General features: G+C 38.8%; 3 protein-coding genes and 1 long non-coding RNA gene across 6 annotated transcripts in view; 2 read left to right on the top strand and 2 right to left on the bottom strand.

Annotated features, from left to right (window-relative positions):
• Nucleotides 1–25,872, top strand: part of LOC145442164 (uncharacterized) — a 135,309-nt gene that overhangs the window by 11,047 nt on the left and 98,390 nt on the right. The gene's annotated exons all lie outside the window — the stretch shown is intronic.
• LOC145441857 (uncharacterized) lies at nt 9,349–14,474 on the bottom strand. Of its 2 annotated transcripts, XM_080319815.1 has the most exons (4): nt 14,378–14,474; nt 14,204–14,316; nt 11,207–11,229; nt 9,349–9,754 (listed from the first exon to the last, which is right to left on the bottom strand). In XM_080319815.1, exons 2-4 carry the CDS (start codon nt 14,278–14,280, stop codon nt 9,522–9,524), a joined length of 333 nt encoding a protein of 110 aa, XP_080175941.1. In that variant the 5' UTR covers nt 14,281–14,316; nt 14,378–14,474; the 3' UTR covers nt 9,349–9,521. The 2 variants fall into 2 exon arrangements, with proteins under 2 accessions (XP_080175941.1, XP_080175935.1); XM_080319809.1 differs by lacking the exon at nt 14,378–14,474 and having other exon boundaries at nt 14,204–14,370.
• Nucleotides 19,820–24,968, bottom strand: LOC145441840 (uncharacterized). The gene is made up of 4 exons (XM_080319794.1): nt 23,578–24,968; nt 23,040–23,140; nt 22,748–22,847; nt 19,820–21,729 (listed from the first exon to the last, which is right to left on the bottom strand). The coding sequence occupies exons 1-4, from the start codon at nt 23,627–23,629 to the stop codon at nt 21,665–21,667; spliced, it is 318 nt and encodes a 105-aa protein (XP_080175920.1). The 5' UTR covers nt 23,630–24,968; the 3' UTR covers nt 19,820–21,664.
• On the top strand, nt 24,969–25,353 carry LOC145441850 (uncharacterized). The gene is made up of 2 exons (XR_013915901.1): nt 24,969–25,094; nt 25,165–25,353. It is a non-coding gene; the product is annotated as an uncharacterized LOC145441850 (long non-coding RNA).

Genomic DNA, 25,872 nt, shown 5'->3' with positions numbered 1-25,872 from the left:
CAAAATTTTCAAACTCTACGTAAACCGCGAATATTGGTTGGAATGAATTCAAATTTGGTGTGCGTCGTTTTTTAAGGTAACCTGACGATTTAATCATGTAGCCCGCAAGATTAAGGAAAAAATGTTATTTTTGAACCGCCCTAGTGGACAGTATTGCGCCAACAATATTTGAATTTGACGCTGTGTATGACTTGATTTTGAAAATTATTATGAGCCTGGTTCTGACCCCTCAGCTCATTTTATTGTCAGGTTCAAGAGCTTCTTCCATTCTATCTTTAGACATTTAGTCGAGGTGGTCTGGCTAAGCTGTTTTATGACCGGTACCATTGCAAGCATTCAATGTAAAATTTACCATAAACATGAAACTATGTCTTGGTTAGATCACTTCTGCAACAAATGGTGATTTGTAATATACCGGTATTTGTTCTTTTCTGTAGGTACTTTTGCTGTGTTAGCTGTTACGAATAAATAATTTTTCTTTCTGTGTAGAAATATAGTCCATGAGTTAATCCTTGTGATCCGGTAATAATTCTTCATGACCATAAACTCCTCTTGGTTGAGTCATCTTGTCAAAGAAGGGAAGTCATTGTTGTTTGTTGTTGTTTTGAGTATTCATGAATCATGATGTCTCGACTACTTTGGTAAGTTTACACCAGGCCAATATCATTTTGTACCCGTATGATAGTTTCCATTTAGTTGTTCTTTTTTTGCTTTTGGTGTCATATTTCCTATCATCATTTTGATTTCTACTTTTTTTGAAGTACTAAACGCATCAATTCAATTGTCCGGTCATAGTAGTTTCTTCATTCATTGGAAGTTTCAATTCTATGTACGTGTTCTATCAAATTCATTGTTTGATCACTTTAGTGATCGATTAGCTCCGCTGGGTCTTATTCAGGATTGTAATTGAGTCAAATGTCAATCCTATTTTTATATTTTGATCTGAGCCAAGTTGAGTCACCAAATTATCACTGCTCGAGTCATTGCAATCCTGTGATCGTTTCCTTGAAACAGTTACATACAGCATAAACATTCCATAATTTTAGACGGAGTTAACAGACATGCAATATATGTAATAGTTGTATTGAGAGGGGTGGGGGGTCTGGGGGGCGGAGCCCCCCAGAAGATGCGTTCATAGATATATGGGGGCCTCCCTGGAAGTTTCGCCCAGGGCCCCCCCAATCCTAGGGCCACCACTGGTAACACTTTTGTAGTTTCTAACATTACGTGTTTTGAGTTCCTTGACTTACTTCTCAGTAAGCACTAGTCGGCTGTATTCCCCCTCTGCCATTGCATCAAGGCATCCGCTGTGTACTTTGTTGTTGTTTTGAATTTTCATTTTGTTTATGTGCAAACCACCATAACTAGTAAGCGTGAGTGTATGTATCTATATATCCTTATACTTGATTCTAATCTCCAAGGTTCCGGCATGACGTGAAGATCGTAAGGATCATATCGCCGGCAACCGTCTATACCGTTATGGATCCAGTTACACGCTATTATTATTGTGTATGTGTTTTTTGTTTTGAGTATTATTTTTTTTTGCATAGTCATTCTGTTTATTCCGGTTGACGAAGAAATAAATCTATCTCATGGAAATTTCATTTCCTAAGTCTTATATTAAGAAGCCAACAACTCGATAGTTGATACCAAAACAAAAATGGAACTCAATCAACAATCAATCATGGAATTTTCGGGTGGTACAAATCGCCGCTCAAATGTTACAATCGCCCCGTATATCCAGGGGCAATTGTACGGCCCATTCGGTGCAATTATAACAGTGTTTTTAAATAACTAAAAGTCAGGGAATGAGGATTCAGTCATGGGCAAGTTCTTAAGTGACCATTGAAGGTCAACACGTTACAAGTAGATCAACATGAGAAAGAGTGGTAGAATCACGGAAACAACCGAACCCCAAGATTCACATCTCCACTTCTGTATGGCCGTTCCGACAGATCATCATGTTAGAATTGGTATGGAAAGGTAGTATCTGTTTTGGTATTGAACTTCTGACTGTTGCAAGATTAATCTGCAGTAGATAAATGGTTATACCAACATATGAACCAAGAAATTCAGCATGCAAAGATATTCTATCGAGAAAAAAGTAACAGATTGTTACAATTGCCACTGACACGCTCGACCATGATTAGTGTCTCAGTATGGTACCTTCCCGGCGATGCAAGCCTTAGTTTTGCTATGATTACGGTAGACTCTAGTAGCATTGTTCCAGCGACATATATTACGTTGTGACCACTTGAGGTCTTCTGAACAAAGTATTCAAGACCAGAAAATAAATGCTCAAGTGTCATTTTTTTCAAATTATTTCGGCGTTTCGCATCGTAGCTCAACGTAACTTCAGGTATTTTAGGAGCCATAACCAGCGCATGCACACTAAAAATATCAATGCGATTTCTTCACCCTACTAGCGGTGAGCTCGACTGTTACATTTGCCACTAGTTACATTTTCCCCGTTCTCCCCTGCACTTTATGTTTGAACTCTAAAGCATAGAGACCAAAACAGTATTCAGTTAAAGGCGGCACGTTAACATCAGTTAAATGGAACGGTGCTCCGTCCTGTTAAGGATCATGGTCGAAAATTTGATCCACGTTTAAATATAAAACTAATCAGCCCAAATTTCACTTTCAATTTTTGACCTTTTTTACGGCTTGAGATAAGGTATCAGTCTGATACAAAAATGGAAAGGCCTTTTGTGACGTAACATAACATGCTTGTCAAGTGACTAAGCCCGAAAACAAAGAGCTTAAGAGTAACATGCAGTCCATAATTTGACTTAGTTTGCATGTAGGGTGGGATGGTGGCGGGCAGTGGAACTGGGCCACATTATCATGTGAGACCGGAATCGGTCTGCGGCAGTGATTGGATGATTCGAGTCAACTTTTTAGTATGACTTGACTTGACTTGACTCGAGTCAACTTTTTCGTATGACTTGACTTGACTCGAGTCACTTTAAAAAAATGACTTAACTTGACTCGAGTCACTTTAAAAAATGACTTAACTTGACTTGACTCGGAATTTTAAAAATTTGCATTGACTCGGAGTAAAATTAACGACCACCAAAATACGCCCGTGATAACGTAAGGCCAAATAATTGAGCACCCTTGGTATCCGGGATCTGCAGTGGTCATCGTTTGGTTCTACAATACAAAGCAGTGTTGGGATGACTCGAGTCATGACTTGACTCGAGTCAGAGTCGAGTCAACTTTTTCGTATGACTTGACTTGACTAGAGTCATTTTGGAAAAAATGACTAGACTTGACTTGAATTGGAGCATCAAAATTGTGCATTGACTCGTGACTCGGAGCAAAATTTACGAGTCAATTTCAAGTCATCAAGTAAACGGCGTCGAAAAAATCACTGTATCTTGTGTATGCTCGGTTTGTTCGAGATGCGCCGGTGGTACTTGTGAGAGCAACCAGTTAGTCACTGATTGTACGTTACACTGATCCCCTTCGTTAGGTCACAAATATATTGACCGCAAACTAAACGATTACAGCTTACATTGTCGAAGTAGTTTGTTTGATTCGGGGTATTCATGGTGTTTGTCGACTACTATGGTCATTTACACCATAGGCCGATATTGTTCACTATTTTTCGTAACGGCCGACTTATAGCACGGCCTCTAGGCTTTTTATAAGACACTGCTTACGCGGTTGAGGTTGAGAAGAGAAGCGAATTATACCACTGCGCTATCGCGCCACTTGTCCAAGTAGTAGTAGAAGATTAATGTAAATAGCAAGGTGTCTCTGTTTCTTTTACGGCTCAATGCTCACGTTGCGCATTGCTCACATTTACTACCATCTTGTGTGATTTAAATCGAACAAATATAGTTTGGGCGTTTATATTATCACGGGTGTGTATATGGGTAGTGTAGGCTATTGTACCATATCAATTTGTTACAACTTCTCGAAGCTTCGCATTAGGTCCAATATTTTGGCTGATAATAACGAACTGTATCATGTAGCTGCACAGTTACTCAGGTATTTTATTAGCAGTTCTACGTGTGTGTGAGGGATACAACGTCTTTTTACATGCATATTTAACTAGATATTCGTTATTTGATCCAAGATAGATGATCTATTAATCTGTCTTTCACACAGATAGCAAAATGTAATGACTTTGAATCATCATTCATGCTTTAAAAATTCAATTTGACTTGAATTCTGACTTGACTCGACTTGATCGAGTCACCTTTAAAAAACGAGTAACTTGACTTGACTCAAGTCACGTTTGAAAATCGATTGACGTGATTTTACTTGCGTCAAAATCTGCAATGACTCGAGATGACTCGTGACTCGAAGGTATTGACTTGATCCAAACACTGCTCTGCGGCCGCTCATAATCACATCGCAGGCCGGGCGGTTTCCTGGCTCAGTGAAATTGATCTACGTAACACACTTTCCATTTGCCTAAAGGCAATTTGACAGTAATTTTTGACCGGCTTGCCAAGCGCGAAATGTGAAAAACGGGTATAAATGGAAAGCTTCCGCGGTACTGATTGCGAAAATATAAATTATATTCTGCCCGTGGTCCTGGAAACCCCCGAAATCAGCCTCAAATGCTGCATTGTAACGGAGTTTGGTATTGCGACGCAACCACGCCGTCTGAGTGGCTCAGCAGCAAGTGCTCACAAGAGTGAGAATGTGAATGCTTAATTCGTTGCGCAACAATGGCCAATACGCTTGCGTTTTGCGTTGCCTCTCACCCGTTCGCAGACGGCTACAACTACAACAGCTACAAGCATGATGCATTGTGGGTTCGAGTCCGACCGAGGTCGACTCCAGAACTCCTGCCTAAGTGTTCGAGGTTTATCTAGGCTCCTCCTCGTCATCTCATCCGCGTAAGCGATGTCTTACAAAAGCCTATAGAAGTGGGCCGTGCTACAAGTCGGAATAAAAAAAAATATGGAATATCGCCTGGTGTAAATGACCATAGTAGTCGACAAACACCATGAATATCACAAATAACAAAATAAACAATACCAAATTCTGTTATAATGCAACATTCGAGATTGATTTTTGGGGGTTCCAAGACCATGAGCAAAAATAGAATATATATTTTTACACTCAGTACCGCGGTAGCTTTCGATTGATACGCGTTTTATAAAATTTCGCGGTTGGCAAGCCGGTCAAAAATGAACGTCAAATTGCCTTTAGCCAAATATAAAGTGTGACGTAGAACAATTTCAATAAGCCGTGAGATTTGCTTGTGTCTACACCATGCAGTGGTTTTCAACCGGGGGTCCGCGAAACCTCTAAATTTCTAAAGTGATTGATAACTTAATTTTCATTTTTTTATTCAAGAAAAAAGCATAAGACAGTATCCCTTCATAATTCTTAATATAGTCGTCTGAGATGAAGTTTCCGACTGTGCAAAACTCATTTCAATTATCAAGTTAGCAATAGCCTGCCGATGCATATTGCTGTTTAGGATATTTTATTGCCGTTTGTGGACAAATGAAATGATGGAGATAGCATTTTGGATTTTGAGTTGTCAGTCACGGCAAATTAGTAAACAGTCGTTTGAAATATATATTCCTGAACGGTTTTCCTAATCTTTCCCAATGAAGGAATTGAAACCTCTCCACCAAATTCATTTTCTCATGTGATATAAGCACTATAAACCAGTGCTCTTCAACCGGGGTTGTCGTACACCCTAGGGTGTACCAGAATTTGCAAAAGGGTGTACCACTCGGATGGGGTGTACAGGGGTGTACAGGGGTGTACCAGATCCGAATTACAATGAGCCGATGGCTAGCTATCACAAAGGCAGGTTTATGGGCCAGAACAGGTTGACGCACAGGTTAATGAGCAGTATGGTACGATGTTATCTCATGTGTAATACTGTACATCGTTTGATTGTGATGTCATAAGCAAATATTTCTCCTATTAATTTAGCCGTCGGCAATAGACCAATGGTTCCGTTTGGTGTTGGAAAGTATGCAGTTAACAATCACAGCTAGTCATTTGTCTTTTAGTGATTTTTGAGGTTACCGCCGCGATAGCTCAGACTTCTTGAATCGGTACTTCCTACCCGACGTTAATAAATACCGCAATGCACATAAATGAAGTGAGGGTCGAGTCATCAGCTTCCATGTTGAAATCGAAACCCTTTTGTTTTAAAATGCCGATTTTATGTCCAATATTTCGCCATACATTTGCAATTTAGTATTTTGTTATTAGTGATGCAAATTAGCGACAATATACTGTGTATAGCGGCATACGATCTGACGTTACTGACATCTCTTGCAGCCCAAGTGCTACTATCGACTGTGTGTGGTGTGGGGCAGGCCTGATACGCAGTAGACTGGTGCGCCTGCTATCATCGCTGATCTGAATTACCGCTTCTGCAGTAGTAACTTTACATACTCTCCCCCCAATACTGTTACATTTAGGTTGATTATCGTTCGTAATGTCATGCTGTTTTTGGGCTGACACGAAACAAATTCCAATTTGCGTTGCGGGCTCTGTGACCAAATACTATTTTATTCAAATCCAATTTTTTGACGGCAATAACTCCGCTTCTACTGGTTGGAATTGAATCAAATTCGAAGAACATCGTTTTTATAGACAACCTAATACTTTCATGAGTGAACAGAAAAATTTCAAATTTTTCGTTATTTATTTTATATAATAAATAGAAACTTTCTTCTCCCGTAGCAATGCGGCCACTGGTTTGAATTGAACCAAATTTGGTGTGCAGGCTTAAGTTAGGTAACCTAACAATTTTATCAAGTAGCCAGTACCATTTGAGAAAAAAAGTCATTTTGAAGACCCCTAATGAACAGGGATGTACGAGTTTTGAGCAAACGTTAAAAGGGTGTACCACGTCGAAAAAGGTTGAAGTGCACTGCTATAAACAACTTCAAAATGAGATGCTAGATAAAAATGACTAGGCTGGACGTGATTTGTTCATTAAAAACACAAACCAAACGCTGTCGTCGGAAGTGTTACGCTAAAATATTAAATCAGCCACCAATATATCTTTGTGGAAACGGATTTCCGGTACTCGTTCATATCCAAACGAAGACGTGCATTTTCAAGAATATTAATAATACAGATGCAAAATTCGTTTCGAAATAATAAAATTCTGCCAAATTCTACGCGTAGTGTGATGTTATTTCCTATAAAAGTCATTTTTGGCTGTTTATTGCTAGTCTACAATCCATGATTGCACGAGGCAGCGATGATTGTACGAGACAGATGACGGTTGCACGATAATTGAGCTAATTTTGTACGTTAACTTTAGGAGGCCCCCGGCGTTCCGCGGCTGTTCAAAAGAGGTCCGCGAAGATAAAAAGGTTGAGAACACTGCCATATAGGACACTATATGGTCTAACTCAGTGGTTCCCAAACGATGTGGAATTCAACACTTCTGAAGTAAACTATATTCTAGTTTTTAAAACTTTACGCTAGTACAACGCCGTTCTGACTAACATGGACAATGGTCATGGTTACCACAAAAGAAGTAATATTTTTCCAAAGTAGTACAATTACAACCAACTAGATAATTCTGGTTGTCTAATTTCACTAAATTAGAGCGAAATGCCGGTAATCAAATTCTAATCGAATTTGTGAAGTGTTTTCATGCTCTAATTCTAATTCTAATCTAATTTCTGAAATGTCCCTATGCTCTAATTTTAGTTCTAATCGAATTTATTGTTTTCCTGAAAATGCCTCTTTGTCCGAGGCATTTTGCAGCGAGTAAACAGAAATAAACCTCTCGCGAAGGGAAATCGAGTGCCAAGCCCCCATCGCCTTACTCACGCCGTGCAGTCACAGTAGCCAATGTGACTGTTCGCATAGCAGCGTGTAGTCTGCTAACAATATTCTGTTTGTTTTTTTAACTTTACCCTAGTACAACGCCGTTCTGACTAACATGGGTGACGCTTATGGTTACCATAAAAGAAGTAAGATTTTATTAAAGCAGTACAATTACAACAAGAAATATCATGATCATAAACGTCATTTTATTTTGAATCATTTTCATGGTTATGGGAATGCAATTTGATTCAATTTTAAAGTTTTTGCGAATTCAATAAATCTAATTCTAACCTATTTTTTTGATGTGTAGCTCTAATTCTAAGTCTAATATATTTTAGAAAGGCTGAAACTTTTCTAGTTGTTCAAGTCTGGTTACTCGTCCACGGGTCTGAGCTGTGGGCGCCGCTAATGTTATTGTGTGTTGTTCCCAAAAAGGGGATAACCAACATTGTGGTCACATCACGTTGAGGAGGAGCAGTATGGCAGGCAATAAAGCTTGCGCAGAATTTTGCGGGATAACAAAAAGTTTTATATGTTTCAGAAAAAAGCGATTGCGTACATCTACTGTGTAACGTCCAAGGGATATTCTACGTGTAGTCAAAAAAGCATATGGCAGGCCCGTGACATCCGTAATATCTCTTTGGTGCGCCTAAAGATCGATAAAACGTAATGACTAAAACTTTGTTGCGCCTATAGCTGACGATATATATAAACGTAAGACCTTGGTAGCTTGCACGCCCTATTTAACGTCCACTTGAAATAAATTCACGGGGCGTAGAAGCTACCAAGGGCTTAGGTTTAAATTTAAAACAAAATACAACCATATAGAAAACTCGATCGACTCGAATCGAAATATGACTATTACAAGTAACTGTTTTCTTTACACTGGCTGCCACTATTAGTTCTGGCTGGTCATTAGCCTACTTGCACCAATAGAAAGTTCTTACGAAACAAGGAATTACCAAATTTTACCGGAGGAAGCATTTTAACGGTTATATTGGGTATTTCAGGTAGTGGGGAATAAAGACCCGAAAAAAATCATAACTTGGGAATGATGCAAAAAAGGTTGGGAACCACTGGTCTAACTTAGGCTTACCATATTTTGGAAATCAAAAAAGAGGACACTTTTTCAGAAATTTGCAACATGCAAAACCGGAGTGAAATTCTCAAAAACGGTTAATTTTTCCCACTTTGTGATCGGTTGACTAAAAAAAAAAAAAAAAAAAGGTCTTCACTTCTGCTCAGAGCTCAAAAACACGTTTTTAACTCCACATTGCTAGGTGGATGACTAAAAAAAAAAGGTCTTCATTTCGCTCAGAGCTGAAATCACCGCTTTTTCCTCCGAAATACCCGCCGGAGCTTCACTTCTGCGCTAATTTGCGGCATATCACTCGCAATTTCCTCTATATCTGACCTAAATTTTCAAAAAAGAGGACAAAATCTCAAAAAAGAGGACAAATCCTCTTAAAAGAGGACGTATGGTAAGCCTACTCTAACTGCAATCACTATATAATATTAAAAGTCGCATGACATACGCAATAAATATTTGTAATACCTCACTATGAAGACCATAAAACAGAACATTTATTGCCATTGATTGGGAACAATTTTGCGTCAGTACTGCAGAAAATCTCTGGAGTAGGCGTAATGGCGGTCTATACCTGGCACAATGTACAACTTGCAATTTGTCCATTAAAAGGCCTCACGTATACGGAAAATATATTCATCAACGAGCACAATTAATTCCCATCGTTTTCAATCCATTGACGCATCATTGCCTCATATTGCTCGTGCATCATTGCCTTATATTGCTCGTGCTTCAGTCTTTTCGCGGCATTCAGTATCCCCCAGTATGGAGCCGGCCGACCATTGATTTTGAGAGACGGTTGGGATTCGATGCGAATCCTGCCTTTCTGAATTTTCTGGTATGTACTCGGTTTCTCAGTGACTTTTGGCGGTATTCTGATATTTCCTAAATATTCAAAGCTCACTTTAAAGTTTAAAGCAGGATACTGATTTATGTTGGCTCTCAAGTCCAATTGCTCACGTTCACCCCTATATAGTACAGATACTTGTTGCGGCGAACCTAAAATAACAGTCCTAAATTCCCGCCATCAAAGATTTGTGTGAAAATGTAATTATAAGGAAAGTATACAGTACAAATATGTCAATAATTGGTAATATATTAGGCCAAGTTGTGCAAAGATTGATAACAGGACGCTAATCAAGAATTGTTCACTGCCTAAATGTAAGTATAGATAACTAACATACGGAGATTAGTTATCTATAATGTATGTCAAGGTGTAGTCGGATTGTCGTCATAAATTAAGCACTCGGTATCGAGATAGACGTTTCGATCCTGTAGCATTGCATATCTTCAGCTTGCAATTGAACAGTGTATTCATATTGAAATGCACCCGAATATTTTCGGATGACACCCGTCAGGGGTAATCGTCAAAAACTAGTTGGAAAGAATGGCAAAATAATGCATTGAGCTTAAAGCGCTCATTTCGCCCTGATTATTCGAAATTTCATTCCGGTGACGTCATATAATTTGTGATACGATTTTTGTTATACTATGTTCTTTTCAATTCTCTACTAGATGCTGCTATACTAGATTACTGCTGCTGCGTGTTAGCCGAAATTATTCGGGATCATTCCAATAATAATATAGGGCTACTATTACATTGTATACTGATGATCTGTACCTCCAAGAAGCTCTTCAAGTATTTTCAACTTGTTCGCGAGATTGTGATGCAAGTAACAGTGTATTAAAATAAGTTGTTGAGCCGATAGCATACGGTATATATAAACGTAAGACCTTGCTAGCTTCCACACCCTGTTTAACGTCTACTGGTATGAATATAACTTTATTATAGTTACACACGGGTTAGTTGCATTGTACACCATTTCGAACCAAAGGATTCAGGAAATACTGTTTACTCTATTGCTGTGCAACACACACATATCGGGTTAAAATTTTACAGCGCGTCAATGGCTGAAACAGCATTTTCTGGGTAATTCTGCTATACAAGATGGGCGTAATTATACCGAAATAAAATTGACTTTCTAGCTGACACGATCTTTTTGTGCTTCACCACCTATTGTTACTGTATGGAACATCATTGTTTTGCCATAATAACTCGCATCGTGATAACACGAAGAAAGATCTGTTTATTTTGTCATAAGCTATCGAATTGAAATGCGAGTCTGTGTCCGAATTAAGCAGAGAATTGTCCTAATTATTGAGAATTATTTACGCGCTTTTGTTTCGTTCTCGGTCATTTTCACCTAATAAAGGGGCTGTCCGGGTAATCCAGTGTCTGTATTACACGGATTCGACTATACTTAACATTGCAATTATCCGGATGACTGGAATAAGACTGGTGAGGCATACGTTTTAGCAATAACACAGTATACTTACCATAGCCGCATTTTCTTGGATCACTAAAATATATATGGATAGGTTATATTCTTGAACTATCAAATGTTTTCATATGAAAATGCATACAACTATATGTAATACTGCGCCAAAACGAAGGTAAGATATCTGAACATATATTTGAATACGTTTAAACGAAGAATAACACTTTTCGAATTACCCACGGAGTTCACATGCATGTATGTTTTATTACTAAAATTTTTTGTTGTAAGTAACTTCCCAATGAATTCTTCCGCCAACAGAAAGGGCTTTGATTGCGGAGAAATATTGAATTATTTCACGATTTAAAACACCATCTTTTATCCCTAGACCAGGGCTTTTCCACAGGGTATGTCCTGTACCATAATGTTTAAAAGGTGAATCACTCGGATGGGGTGTCCAGGGTTGGACCTATAACTGACCTATAACTGATTGTCACAATAAAAAGGTAAGTTTATGCTTCAGAAGAATTTATCCGGATGTGCAATCTCGAACAATATTCATATCAACTGTACGCAGCTAATGAATGACATTCCTTTTGATACGTCACCAGCAAATGTTTCTCAGCATTTAACCGTTGGTAATGGAATTATTGATTCATTTTGGGCAGAACAGAATGGATTTAACATGTGTTAAGCTTGCAATAGCTTTCCATAATGATTATCGTGTAAAACCGCCGCGACATTTTGAATTGGTACTTCCTTTCAGATGATTATAAATAGCCCAGTATACATGATTGCAGAGGTGTAGTCAGGGGGTCTCGGGAGTGTCTGTTGAATGTTGGTCGGGGAACCTCGAGCGCTGATTAGCATTTAGAATTTCCTTTATGTTGCAATCTTGCTCATTCCTATTTCGATTAGGCCTAGCAGGGGTGGACAACCCGCGGACGCACGGCTGCATGCAGCCGCAAAACCGTAGATATGATTATACGGCCGTCTATACATATTTATATTAGAATGTGTAGGCGACCGTCAATATGTAATTTGCATTGGTTGAGTTTTTCGTTCCTAAAATATAATTGTGTCCGAGCAATCTAAGCCCCACCGTGCAAATGCGAACCAGGTGAATGATGCGCTCTGCAAAGAAATACCAAGTTGGAATCATGTGCGTTTCAAGTATGACGGTGTTTATGGTGCGTTTGAAGGATTCCAATATCTTTTGGCTATACCGTCGATCCTGATGAGAGGTCAAAAAATAACAACATGCAACAAAGTGATTAACAAAAGCGGAAGATGCATTATCCCTAATTTTGTGACCAAAATTTTCCAAGACATCCCCTCCATCGGCTCTATCGGTTACTTTGGTCACGTGGACTGAGGATGGGTGAATAATTGGCAGTAAGATATGTGAAACTACCAATATTAACGACGAAATTCATTAAGCGGTTGCAAAAATTTTCGCGCTCTGCGCGACTATGTAATGATTCCAGCTAACTTTTCAATACAATAATACTCGCGATTCTAGTGCATATATCGTAAAGTGCGGGGCATGGACCGGTGCCGGATTGGATATCCGGCCGGATCAGTACTTTTTCTGATACGGCCGAAGCCGGATCGGAGCCGGATCAGTACTTTTTTGAAAAGGCCAGAATATTTATGGATAAGCATGACGTTTGTAACTCAATAACTACCAACCTACCAAACGCAACGTACCGTGTTGGGTCGGATTTCTGGCAGGAATTTTACATATTCGGCCAGAGCCGGATCAGTACATTTTCCTGATACGGCCGGAGCCGGACCAGAGAATTGGCAAACCGGATCGTAGTCAGACCAGACAATTTGTCGACCTGCTCTGCACTAATATATGGTAAGCCTTAGTGGCTGTTCTGTCTTATACGCATGTTATATCTCAAGAAAACAATGATGACACAGAACACCACAAGGTCTCTCCGAAGTGCGCAGTATCCAGTACCTAATTTTACATAAGTATTTGCGTCCAGATGTGCCATGACGACTCTACGCTGGAATACAGCCGTATGCGATATATGCTATCGTAATGCAGCTGTGAATAGCGAAAAGGACGAACACCGGCGGATAAGGCTTACTACGGAATAGTGTATTATGTGTTCAGGGGTGTACGAGTTTTGAGTAACCGCTAAAAGGGTGTAGGACGATTAAAAAGATTGAAGAGGCCGGCATTAGACCACAATATATAGAATAGACAGTACCTGTATATGGTAAGGGGGGATGTAATGACTCGAGTCGTGATATTTTCGTGACTCGACTTGACTCTAGTCATATTTTTCAAAATGAAAAGTAATTCGACTTGACTGGAGTCATTGCGCATGACTCGGACCAAGTCATATAAGTCAAGACTGGGTCTACCCAGAGAGGCATTCCAATGTAATTTCGAAGAATAATAGTAAAGTTATTATACCATTATTCCTTCGTCTTTCACTACGGGTACTTGAAAATGCTGCCGGAAACTGTTAAGAATGAGGAAATCAGTATTTTATGAATACGAAGCTATCGATATCACCGAGCAGAGCTGTAAAAAGTGGATTTCACATGACATTACCTCGGAACTATATAGTCAAAAGGATAACTTGGGCTCGGACTCGAATCAAAACACTATGACTCGGACTTGATACTCTACTCCGTGACTTGGACTCGGACTTGACTGGGTTGTGAATTGCAAATGACTAGACTTTACTCGAGTCAGAACTATAAAAGTGAGATTGACTTGTAACTTGGAGCCTTGTGACTTGGTGACAACCCTGATGGTAAGTTTCCGAGATCACAACAGCTCTACAAAATCGATATGCTGCAATTGGCGTGATTTTATTCATATTATACAAGTATTCAAAATATGCGGTATATATGAGCTGGTTATATGAGCAACGACCACACAGACTGCGACCGCAGCCAGTATGATAAGGCACAGCAAAATAGATCCTTTTTCTGATCATGTAAGCAGAACCATTTTCCCCGAGCATAAGACATTTCGAGACCTATGTAAGTGTAATAATTAGTTTAATATCCTGGCAATAATCGTACTTACATGCAGTTACAGTAGCCATCCTCGATTGCTAGTCCTGCAAGCACACATAACAACATGGACATCCTCGAATAATTCATGTCGCTATTACAGTCTTTTTGCGCGTTTGCTTATCGCTGTGGACGAAAACGATAGTATTATATCGTTTATTGACAGCACATTACCAAAAATACTCACGTCCACCAGTAGATGCTTTCGTGATATAGTTTTTAGCGGCGTCAGCAACCCAATTTATAGTGGCTATCCAACCATTACTCAACCTCGTTTGTACGCCTTGCATCGGAAAGTCCGGGTATAAACACAAATCATACGAGGAAGGGTAACGCCTAACATACTCCAGTTCGAAGATCAATACGCATTTTTCGTTGCTGGATCATGTCTGGTTTCAGGTCCCAGCTAACATTGAACGGTGTCTCGATCTAGAGCAGGGTTAATGGAGAGTGTTCTTCAGGTAGGGGTCGCGAAGGGTGTAATTTTTGGTCGCGATGGCACCAGAGCGATCTTTTATGTGTATGTAATATTTGTTGAGTTTAATTCAACAGAAAAATTATCCGCGTTTCGGGCAATTTCCTGTGGATAGTATGCATCCGAGATCATCGTGTTGGTTACTATACCCAATAAACGACACATACGGAAATGTGCCGACCTTTGTAATACCAAATTGTGTTGAATTCATGACAAGATACTTCAAAGTTTTCACCAACATACGGCTGGCTAAACCGTGGTAAGCAAATAGGCGCCGATGAAACCCTGGCTATAAATGTACGACGCTGGTTAACTTAAACCTTCGACGTCGAAATGTGTGGTCGCCGATTTTGTCGTCACAAAGCAGTCGCCATCCTTGCAATCTGAGTAGATAGTAGTACAAATGTGAGGCACAGAAGAAAATAATGAAATTTGAAATCACGTCCATCAGACAGGTAAAGTAGAGCTGCGTTGTGTACAATTGTTGTCTACGTGCTCCCTAGGTCATACCTGTCCCTAATATCGTATAACATACTACTTTTAAAAATGCATTTATTTTTTAATGTGTGAGGTTTTGGTCGCGAGATGCCACTAAAACTACGATTTGGGTCACAGTCTAAAAGGTTTTAGTAACACTCGAGCACTGGTCTATAGGTTCGTTCTTCGGGGTCAATGGAATCCAACGAATCTCGACTCCATCCTGCATAGTGTATACCTCATCGTTGAATATTGTAGTCGCGTTCTGTAATTGCAACTATGAACCGATAATATTAGGGTTACCATAAGTCCTCTTAGGAATTGTCCTCTTTTTTTGACCTTTTTCAAAGTGTCCTCGGAAACGCCTAATTGTCCATTTTTTGAGATTTTTTCCTTTCTAAAAAAATTTGGGTAAATGTACTTGGTGATTGGACTGAGATACAGGAAATCAGCCCTCAAGTAACAGTCCGGCAGGTTTTTCGGGACTTGAGCCTGAAAGATGACCTTTTTCATAGTCAACCAACGGATAATTTGATAAATGGCGGTATTCCGGAAGCTTTTTTCACGTCAAACAACCACAAACTCGGGAAAAATTCACGGATTTAACTCCAGTATTGCATGTCTGAAAGTTTCGAAAAAGTGTCCTCTTTTCAGATTCTCAAAAATGGTAACCCAATATAATATGAGAATTGTACGCCTAGATTGCGACCGCAGTCAGGATAGAAAGTGACAATAAACTAGTAACTAACTTCGACGATGTTAGTAGGACAATTCCCATCGAGCATACAACATTTTCAAACTAATGTAAGTCCATCCATTGGTTATTTACTCTTCCAATAGCTATCCTTACCGGCAGTTACAAAAGACATTCTTGAATTAAAGCTCCTTAAGCACACATAACAACAATGACGTCCCCGAATAAGTAATTCCGTTATTTCAATCCTTTTGCGCTATTAATTATTTGGGTAGGTAAAATTGTGTGGTTGTGTAGTGGACAGGAAATTTAAAAAATACTAAAATTAGGCACGTTCGTAGTATCATATAAAGAATTATCAGTAAAACGATTTATAACGGCTCTTCAAGTGTCACTCGACCGCTTCGGAACGCAATATCTCGGGAAATCCGAGAATGGATGCAGCTTTCATCCGGAAACGGCAAGTGCTTAGCATGCTTCAGTTCGTTCATTACTGATAAATGTTGGTAGCTCGATCACATCACATTTCCGGTTCAGGCTCGAATGGAACGTTTTTGTCAATCTAGTGCTGGGAGATACAGAGTTTATTGACTGGGGCTTCGTGAAATACAACAGTATGCTTGTTTTGTGTAATTTTAATCGCTCATTACTGACCATAAGGGACAGATCTTCACAGCATCAACGATATACCAGATGGCAATATCTGGCCGGGCGGCGTTGTTGACATTTCTTCAGTCATATAGTTATAAGCCACCAAAGTTTAGGGATCCGGCCGCTCTTAATTTTTGATCCATGTCGGTCAAATGGTTATGCACTGAATGGTGCCATATACATTCTCCAATCTGGATTTCTGTGCACATCCGGTAGTTGGAGAGGCTTCAGAATCCACCAGACCGGACATTTTCACTTGTGTACCAAATGGTCCCACGCATGACATGCAAGCCATCGCTCCATCATGTAGACACCAATCCATGGCACATAGGATCTAGTGTAAGCAAGAGTTCAGGCTGTCAATTTTAACATCAATTTTACATCACCTCGTAGCAGTGTTGGGATGACTCGAGTCATGACTTGACTCGAGTCAGACTCGAGTCACCTTTTTCGAATGACTTGACTTGACTCGAGTCATTTTGCTAAAATGACTTGACTCGGCGTATCAGAAATGTGGATTGACTCGTGACTCGGAGCAAAATTCACAAGTCAATTTCAAGTCATTAAGTAATCGGTGTCGATAAAAATCATTGTATATTGCATATGTTCGGATTGTTCACGAAACGCTGGTGTAATCCGTGAGAGCGACCAATCATTCAATGATCGTGCGTTTTATTGAGCCTCCATTGCTCGCTCACAAATAAATTGACCACAAACGAAATGATCGGAGCTTACAGCTCACGTTGTCGTAAACTAGTATACAGTAAAGCAATTTGATAGCAAAATGTCTATTTCTGTTCTCTGTTCTTACCTTAACCAAACCTCTTGTTTTATTGAAATTGAATTCGAATATAGTATATAATAGGCCTCAACCACTGGCGCAGGCTCGAATTGTATCATATCAATTTGTAAATGGGTAATGTATTGCCTCTTATCGATTCGTTTCTCTATTGTCTATTTTGGCTGGTAACTAAACTGATGCTGTGCAATGACTTGCGTATAGTGCAATAGTTCTACGTATATGTGAGCGATACAATGCCTTCAACTCTATATTCGTCTATCGGTTCAAAATCAATGACCGCTCAATCTGTATTTCAGACAGCTAGCAAAATGCAATGACGTAATCATGCCTCATACTTCGAAAAGACAACTTGACTTGAATTGGGACTTGACTCGTGACTTGACTTGACTTGACTCGACTTGACTTGAGTCACCTCCAAAAATCGAGCGACTTGACTTGACTCGAGTCACCTTTGAAAATCGATTGACTTGACTTGACTCGAGTCAAAATGCGCAATGACTCGAAATGACTCGTGACTCAAAGGTAGTGACTTGATCCCAACACTGCCTCGTAGTCCCAATTAGTTGTTTTAGTTTTTGTAATAGACACTTTTGATATTTTCGACGCGCACGTGACATTTATTTATTATATCTCTAGATTTATTATTATATTATTTATTCACAGTAAAACTGGTAGATACACACATAATCCGGGGAGCAACCTGCCCCCAAAGGAAAATGGCGAGATTGGAGTAAATTTTTAAAATTTCAGTAATATATGCAAATTGGTATTCGTATACAATACGCGGTGAAGTCAGATTACAGAATTGCAGCAGATGAAGAATTGGCAAGGGTTACAGAGCAAAAGGTAGAGATGATTGAAGATGATGAATCGAAATTACAGAAATTATGTTGTGATTCACAAGTGTAATTTTAGTCCAGTGGTGCATTCAAGGCCTTCCGAAGAATGTGCGCAGTGCCCAATAATGTGATCTTTTGGATCATGTCGAATCGGACATTACCCGGAATTTGTCGGATATGTCTCATGAGTTTTTTGCTCACGACCCGTGTAGCGCCAATGACTATCGGTACAATGTTTATTTTGCATCGCCACATTTTCTCACATTCCATTTTGAGTTCTGCGTATTTGGAGTGTTTTTCTGATTCTTTGTGCAGCAGGTTGTAATCAGCTGGGACAGCCAGTTCAATGAATAAGCATTCTCTTTTTCTTTTTTAGTTTGACGATTATATCCGGGCGGTTGCTTCTGATTTCGCGGTCAGTTATAACTGGTACATCCACAGAATTTTTACTTCGTCGTTTTCTGTCACTGGTGCTGGGCTGTAATCGTACCAATTTTTTGTCGAAGTGGTGATGTTAAAATGTTTGCATAATTCAAGATGAATGTAGTGACCAATCCTATTGTGTCTCCATGTGTATTCGGTAGCTGCAAGTGCACCACAGCCGGCCATGAGATGTGCTACAGTTTCATTTTGGTTGTGGCACATTCTGCATTTGCCGTCCGTGTTTTGCTTCAGAATTCTTTTGCGATAGTATTTTATAGGAAGCGATTGGTCTTGTGCTGCGAAAATGAACCCTTCGCTTGCCGGAGAGCTCCGTGAAAGCTCTTCTACATGGGGCTGTGAAGTTAACTTCTTCTGCTGTCCATGAAGATTGAAGAGGCATCGACTCCCATATCGTTTCTCTCATTTTGAGCGTTGCATTTTTGTATTGGACTCGTGCTGCTTTTGCTATTGTTGTGGGTTTAGCAACAGTGTTTTCTGCAGTGTACAGGTTAGCTGTTTCCATGTTGACTTCTCTGACGTACTTGTCGTGACGATAGCTCAGAGATTTTGTTTTGCGCTGTTTGTCTTCCTGTGCAATGAGTTTGCAGTAACTGTTATCGCTGTTGTTGATGTACTGTGACAAGCCGATGATTTCTGTTTTGAAAGTTTGTTCAATTTCTTGTAGTTCTCGACCACCTTTTTTTCTGGGGATGTACAGTCTTTGTGTATCAGATTTTGGGTGATGCATGTGGTGCATTGTCATCAGTTTTCTCGTCTTTGTGTCCAATTTTTTAATTTCATCTTTGCGCCATTTCTCCACACCAAAGCTATATCTCAAGACAGGCACTGCAATACTGTTTATGGCATTGATTTTGTTTTTGGAATTGAGTTCAGTTTTGAGAATTGACTTGAGCCTGCTGATGTATTCTTTTTTAGACTTGATTTCATTGCAGCATGTTTAATGTTGTCGTTTTCACAGATCCCTAGATATTTATAGTGATCTTCGACATTCAGTTCTGTTACGGTTTCATCCATTTTGAAGTTCATGTCGCCAGTGCTGGTAGCTCTTCCACGTCGTATGGTACACTCTAAATTCGAATGCGTGCAGAGGAACGCAAAATTACATGCCAAATCCGTTTTTTTTAACTACCACACAACGTGCTGGAGCCGATGTGTGCATGGCTATCCTGTGTTTAGTGGTGGTGTGTTCATGCTGACTTGCACAGAGCTCGAAATTAATACCAGCCATCCATGAATTTTTACTCAGCTTAGGCTCAAAAAAGATTTTATTGCAACGAAAGATGAATACAGAACATTCATTTGCAGACGAAAATGTGTGAATTTCTAGCTTGCACAATTGAAAAATTTAAGCTTTTCCAAATAGAAATAAGAACTACAGCTACAAAGTTGTCATAAATTAGATTCTAATTAGAGCAAAGAAACGTTGCACTAATTGGTGTAGCATTAGAATTATAGCAACACAGTTGTTTTCGCAAATTAGATTCTAATTAGAGAAAAGAAGCATTTCACAAATTGGTGTAGCAATAGAATTATAGCGACACAGTTGCAACCACAAATCACATTTGAATCAGAGCAAAGAAACAATTACAATCCTAGCGACACGGTTGTTTACACAAATTAGTTTCTAATTAGAGCAAAGAAACATTTCACAAATTGGTATGGAATTAGAATCATAGCGACACAGTTGCAACCACAAATTACATTTGAATCAAAGCAAAGAAACATTTCACAAATTGGGATAGAATTAGAATCATAGCGACATAGTTGTCATCACAAATTAGATTCTAATTGGAGCAAAAAACATTTCAAAAATTGGAGTAGAATTACAATCATAGCAACACAGTTGTTTTCACAAATTAGATTCTAATTAGTGCAAAAAACATTTCCCAAATTGGAGTATAATTAAAGTCATAGTGACACAGTTGTTATCACAAATTAGATTCTAATTAGTGCAAAAAACATTTCATAAATTGGAGGAGAGTTAGAATCATAGCGACACAACTGTTATCACAAATTAGATTCTAATTAGAGCAAAAAACATTTCAAAAATAGGAGTAGAATTACAATCATAGCAACACAGTTGTTTTCACAAATTAGACTCTAATTAACGCAAAAATATTTCTCAAATTGGAGTAGAATTAGAATCATAGCGACACAGTTGTTATCACAAATTAGATTCTAATTAGATCAAAAAAACATTTCCCAAATTGGAGTAGAATTATAATTACGGTATAGCGACACAGTTGTTATCACAAATTAGATTCGAATCAGAGCAAAGTAATATTTGAAAAATTTAAGTAGAATCAGAATAATTACTGCAGTATATTTTCTGAATTAGACTAGAATCCAATTAGAGGTAGTTTTTATTTCAAATTAGAGTAGAATTAGAAATATAGCTATACGGTAGTTGTTTTCTAAATTAGATTCGATTGAGAGCAAAGAAACATTTCACAAATTAGCGTAGCATCAGAATTTATAGCTACACAACTTTTTCCAAATTAGAGTAGAAATAGATTTGTAGCTTTTTTTTTCGAAATTAGAGTGGGATCAGAATTATAGTAACAGTTTTTTTCAAATTATAGAGTAGAATTAGAACTATAGCTACACTGTTTTTTCCAAATAAGAGTAGGCTACAATTAGAATTATAGGTTCAGTTGTTTTCACAAATTAGATTCGAATGAGAGAGACGAAGCACTTCACGAATTAAAGTAGAATTATAATTATAGCTAGTTTTTTTTCAAAATTAGAGCATCATCAGAACTTTAGCTACACATTTTTTTCACTCTAATTAGACAACTAGACTAGTACTAGAATTGTATAGTTGTCCAAGTCAGCAAACGAAATCAAAATAATTACTGGGATTTCTGAAATCTGCTCATAAAACAGAGAAGCTTGTTTGATTGAAACCCAAATTTTTGTCTTCAATCAGGACATACTGTAAAATTGAGAGTATCTGGAAAACTTTTGGATATGTGGGGTCACAAACATAATAGAGAAGATCCAGCACCATCTCAAATGGTGTCGCTTTATTGTGAGACGATCCCTTTATGCGGAAGCCATTCGCCACGATCCATGACTGCAGGTCACCATTTTCATGGTGCGCTAGTACGAGATGTCGAGGACTCAGCTTTGTGGCCGTTAATTCGACTGAATGGGCCTGGAATTGAAAGAAACATGTTAAGTAAAATTATATTGCCAATAATCCATGTGTGAATTGAAAGCACAAGATTTAGATTATGTAGAAATGCCTTTATGGGACTTTTGCATAATGAATATTGAATAAAAATAGAGCTGAATAGGTCAATATAGGTTTTTGTCAATATGGTTTAACAAGCTTAACTCATGGAAACAAGTCATAGCAAATTCTGTCGTCACGATATGCTGTCTAGTCGTTGACATGTATGGGTTTTTTTCCACATAATCATAAGTTTACTAACCTTTAATGATCCATTCAGATTTGATCAGTATACCATCACACAGGTTCCTTTTGGAACGGCACAAGTATTATGTTCACATTCACTGATTCTATGCACTATATCCATGGTAGCCATCCTCATGGTCTCGAAGTCATGAAAACCAAAAATTACATTAGCAGCAGAAATGATTTTCCATGGTTTGGGACAAAAACGAATTTGCACCAGCTCTTTCTAACTTAGATTTAGCCTTATCAAAAAGAATGATGTAATTGAAAAGCATTTAATAAACATTTATTTTTGGAGACCTTTTTCAGTTCGAGTGTTTATTGCACCGTCATAACGTAAACAGCGTCAATCAAAACATAGGCCTACTATATTTTCAGCACCCAAAAACAATTGTGCCACATTTTGGCGGCACACATCTGAGCTCAACAGACCCTGAATTAGAACACATGTTTGTGGCGCAACTTGGAAATTAACAGACCCCCGAATTAGAACCAACTCAACATGCGCGCATGTTAAGCCATAAACTTTTCAAACTAGCTGTACTTTTGTGACGGTCTGTTAAGTTCGAACTTGTGCCAGATAGTGGCATGCAAAACGTCCAAGGTGTTACGGAAGACGCCGAACAATGTTTGCCGAAAAATCAGGACAAGAGTCGAAATCAGTACAAATCTGACAAATCAGGACGTTATGGTACTTCTATGTTCATTGTTCACACAGTACCAGGTTAAGCAAGCAGCAAATCCTACAACTCACCTGATAAAGCGTTATCGCCCTCAAATCCTGTTGTGATTCTCTTTTCAGTTACTGCATTTCGTAACTCCATCAGGAGTACAACCGCAGCGGGTTCTTTTCCCTACAAATAAATATAATAATAAATATAAATAATGTAGAAGATTTGGTTGAAGGACATTCCACTTATTGCATTCCGGTTGATATGAAGGCAAGAGTTCTGACACAACAATATTTAATATATAAAATTGCAACAAAAATAAACAGGATTATCCCAATTAATAAATTCATTCTAGAATAGTTAAATAATACTAACCTCTTCATCTGTCTCTAGCTCTACTCCAAATATTTCGTCATGAGTAGTAAGTATTTCGCTTCGACACTCCTCGGAACGAAGATTTGAAACCCCGCTCTGATCTATTACAAAGGCAAAGTGTTACTATAAAAGCAGCTATGTAGTGAGCTAAGCATGCACATTGCACACACACTTCTATGTGTTATATAGAGGGAACTTGATATGAATATAATAAGATTTATTTCACTGGATAATATTAACAATAATTATTATAATAGGTTCATGAATGAAATGTCATGTTTTCAACCAATGAAAATGTCATGTAATTGGAAAAACAAGTGAGTCAACTGCAAAGTGGTCAAGAATTCTAGTTGTAAACCCATATTGCATCAAGTTAGAGGATTAACTGACATTCTGAAACTCAGTTTCGATGCTACTGCAAGTTGATCTAAAAGGCAATCTACCAATATTTCTCACACTGCTGTTTGCTGTAAGAACCCTCTTGACAACATACCGGTAATCATAACATATCGCATGTTGATATTCTTGAACGAATTACCTTCAATTATTAAAGCAATGTGTTCTCTCGTAATGCCGTACGCAATCAACATCTTCTTTATTCCTTCCGCTATGATGAGATTAGCGGCACGTTCATCCACGTCCACAAAGTCACTGTACTGCGACCTGTCGCTCCATTTAAATTTGACCCTTTGACCGTGACTGACTTCCCGCCGTTACCGAGAGATGTGAAGCGTGAATGAGAGAGAGAGAGAGAGAGAGGGATAGCAATAGAGAAATATAGAGATGTTTATTCAGTCATCAGTCAAAAGCAGAATGCACTGATAATAGCTAGGTAACACTAACGGTTACTAAACAACGTACTTCAAAATTACATGGTGATGACAATGATTGATTGATTGATTGATTTCTTCATTGCTATACTGCTGATATATCAATCATCATTAATGGGGAAACGCAATTAAATGGAAGTCATAGTCAAGTCAGACAATCATGTGGTTGTAACAATGATATATATAATTGGGTTGAAATGATCAATTTCTTCTGCCAGTTTGGTAGGTAAATAAAATGAGAAAAGAAACGTTCACAAAACCTAGTAAATGCAAGAAAGCGACACACTAAAATAATGGAGCGACATTGATGAAACAGCAGTCCACTTCATGGCTCCTGAGCAATGTGCCCTTTTAGGTACGCATGTGTGCGATTGATTTGAGCTGACACGGTCTCTGCTCACATAAATTATAAGTTGCGCACAAAAAATCCGAAGAGATAACCTTTTTTTAGTGGTTACGCATTGTTGTCCAAGGGACCGCGCAGTGAATAGGTGAGCGCTTGCTGCAGACTCGTCAAAATTAGAGGTAACATTGCTTCTGAGCTATATGTAAACGGGGCTAAAAGCACGCATTACTTACACGAGAATCGTTATTACCGTTCAACATCTATTATAGAAATGCTGCATCATTTGAGAATCTATATCTTGCAGCTTAATTCCTCCCCTGCAAATAACCCAGCAAACGGAGCCCAGGGTCATTGGGTTTACCGATGACGTCATGATCGGCACACGAGTGTACCGCACCTTACCCTGGATGATCTGGTCATTTACCAGTGAAATTACGATTACATTTCAGCAGCGTTTCCAGCGTCGACCTCACAATCCCTCTCAATCTTACTGATCTCACAACTCGTGCGGCGACTTACCGGACTATTAAAATGTATACGTAAACTCTTTCATAGTGATCAAAGCCGGCGACAGATGATAAGATGAGAGCAGAAGCACATATTTCGTAACTTTATCTGATGAAGTGTGGACTTGCACATATTATGACACCACTTCGGCGAAAGATTTGGGTCAACTTTATGTGTTTGTCCCATATTGCATCTTTGAATGCACAATTTTGTGTCTAAATCAATGCTTTCGATTTAGAGTGTAAGTTTTGAGCATTTATCCAAGCCAAATTTCATTTTTATATCTTCCGAAAACTCATGAACAATTTTCATTTGGTTATTCAGTTCCGTATCGGATTTCGCATACAGTTTCAGATCATCCATGAACAAAAGGTGATGAATCTTTTGATCTTCAGAATTTGCTGCTTTTTTCATCAAGGTATCCTGTTTAATTTTTTCTCAGCAACTCACTGAGTGGAGCTAAGCTGAGGCAGAATAGAAGTGGTGAGAATGAGTCGCCTTGCAAGATACCATTGCATATCTGAATTGTACAGGTTTCTGTTTCACCTTGGTCATGTTTGATCAACAGTTTTGTATGCCAATTTTTCATTGAATTTTCAATAAATCTGATGATGATCGGATTCATTTTGTACATACGCATTGTTCTCAGCATCCACGTGTGGGGGTCTGAATCGAAACCTTTTTTGTAATCTATCCATGCCATGCTGAGGTTAGTGTGTCTCCTCTTGCAGTTTTCAAGAATGGTTTTGTCAAGGAGCAGGTGGTCCTTACAGCCAAGGGCGCCTTCCTTGCATCCTTTCTGCTCAGGAGGTAGAAGATTTTCTAGGTGTTTGTAGCTTCGTTTTGCCAGGATTTTGGTCAGTGTTTTGTACATGGTTGTCAGGCACGTTATTGGCCTGTAGTTCTTGGGGTCCCGGGTGTTTTCATTTTTTGGAATAAGATAGGTGGTCCCTTGTGTGAACCAGGCTGGGATCTCGTGCGAGCTGGTTGAGGATAAAAGCTCATTGTAGGTCACCCCTAGGTAATTATGTGTTGCAGTTAGTTTTTTTCGCCAAAAGTTTTTGATCTGGTCAGGACCAGCTGCTTTCCAGTTCAGTGAACTTTTTAAGGCCTCCTTGATTTCTTGTTTTGTGATTTCTGACCATTGTTG

Source organism: Botryllus schlosseri, chromosome 1, assembly GCF_051294905.1.
Source record: "Botryllus schlosseri isolate E-star chromosome 1, Bs_hap1, whole genome shotgun sequence".
NCBI lineage: Eukaryota > Metazoa > Chordata > Ascidiacea > Stolidobranchia > Styelidae > Botryllus > Botryllus schlosseri.
Note: the sequence above shows the minus strand (reverse complement) of the source record. Positions and strands in the feature narration are given on the sequence as shown.

Excerpts from the sequence above, each read along its gene's own strand:
- LOC145441857 (XM_080319815.1), bottom strand. The coding sequence starts at position 14,280 with ATGAATTATTCGAGGATGTCCATGTTGTTATGTGTGCTTGCAGGACTA. Across the intron at positions 11,230-14,203 it reads GATGGCTACTGTAACTGCAT|TGATCCAAGAAAATGCGGCT; the intron begins GTAAGTACGATT and ends TATATATTTTAG. Across the intron at positions 9,755-11,206 it reads TCCAAGAAAATGCGGCTATG|GAAATATCAGAATACCGCCA; the intron begins GTAAGTATACTG and ends TTGAATATTTAG.
- LOC145441840 (XM_080319794.1), bottom strand. The coding sequence starts at position 23,629 with ATGTTGATTGCGTACGGCATTACGAGAGAACACATTGCTTTAATAATT. Across the intron at positions 22,848-23,039 it reads AGCTAGAGACAGATGAAGAG|GGAAAAGAACCCGCTGCGGT; the intron begins GTTAGTATTATT and ends ATTTATTTGTAG. Across the intron at positions 21,730-22,747 it reads GGGCGATAACGCTTTATCAG|GCCCATTCAGTCGAATTAAC; the intron begins GTGAGTTGTAGG and ends TTTCAATTCCAG.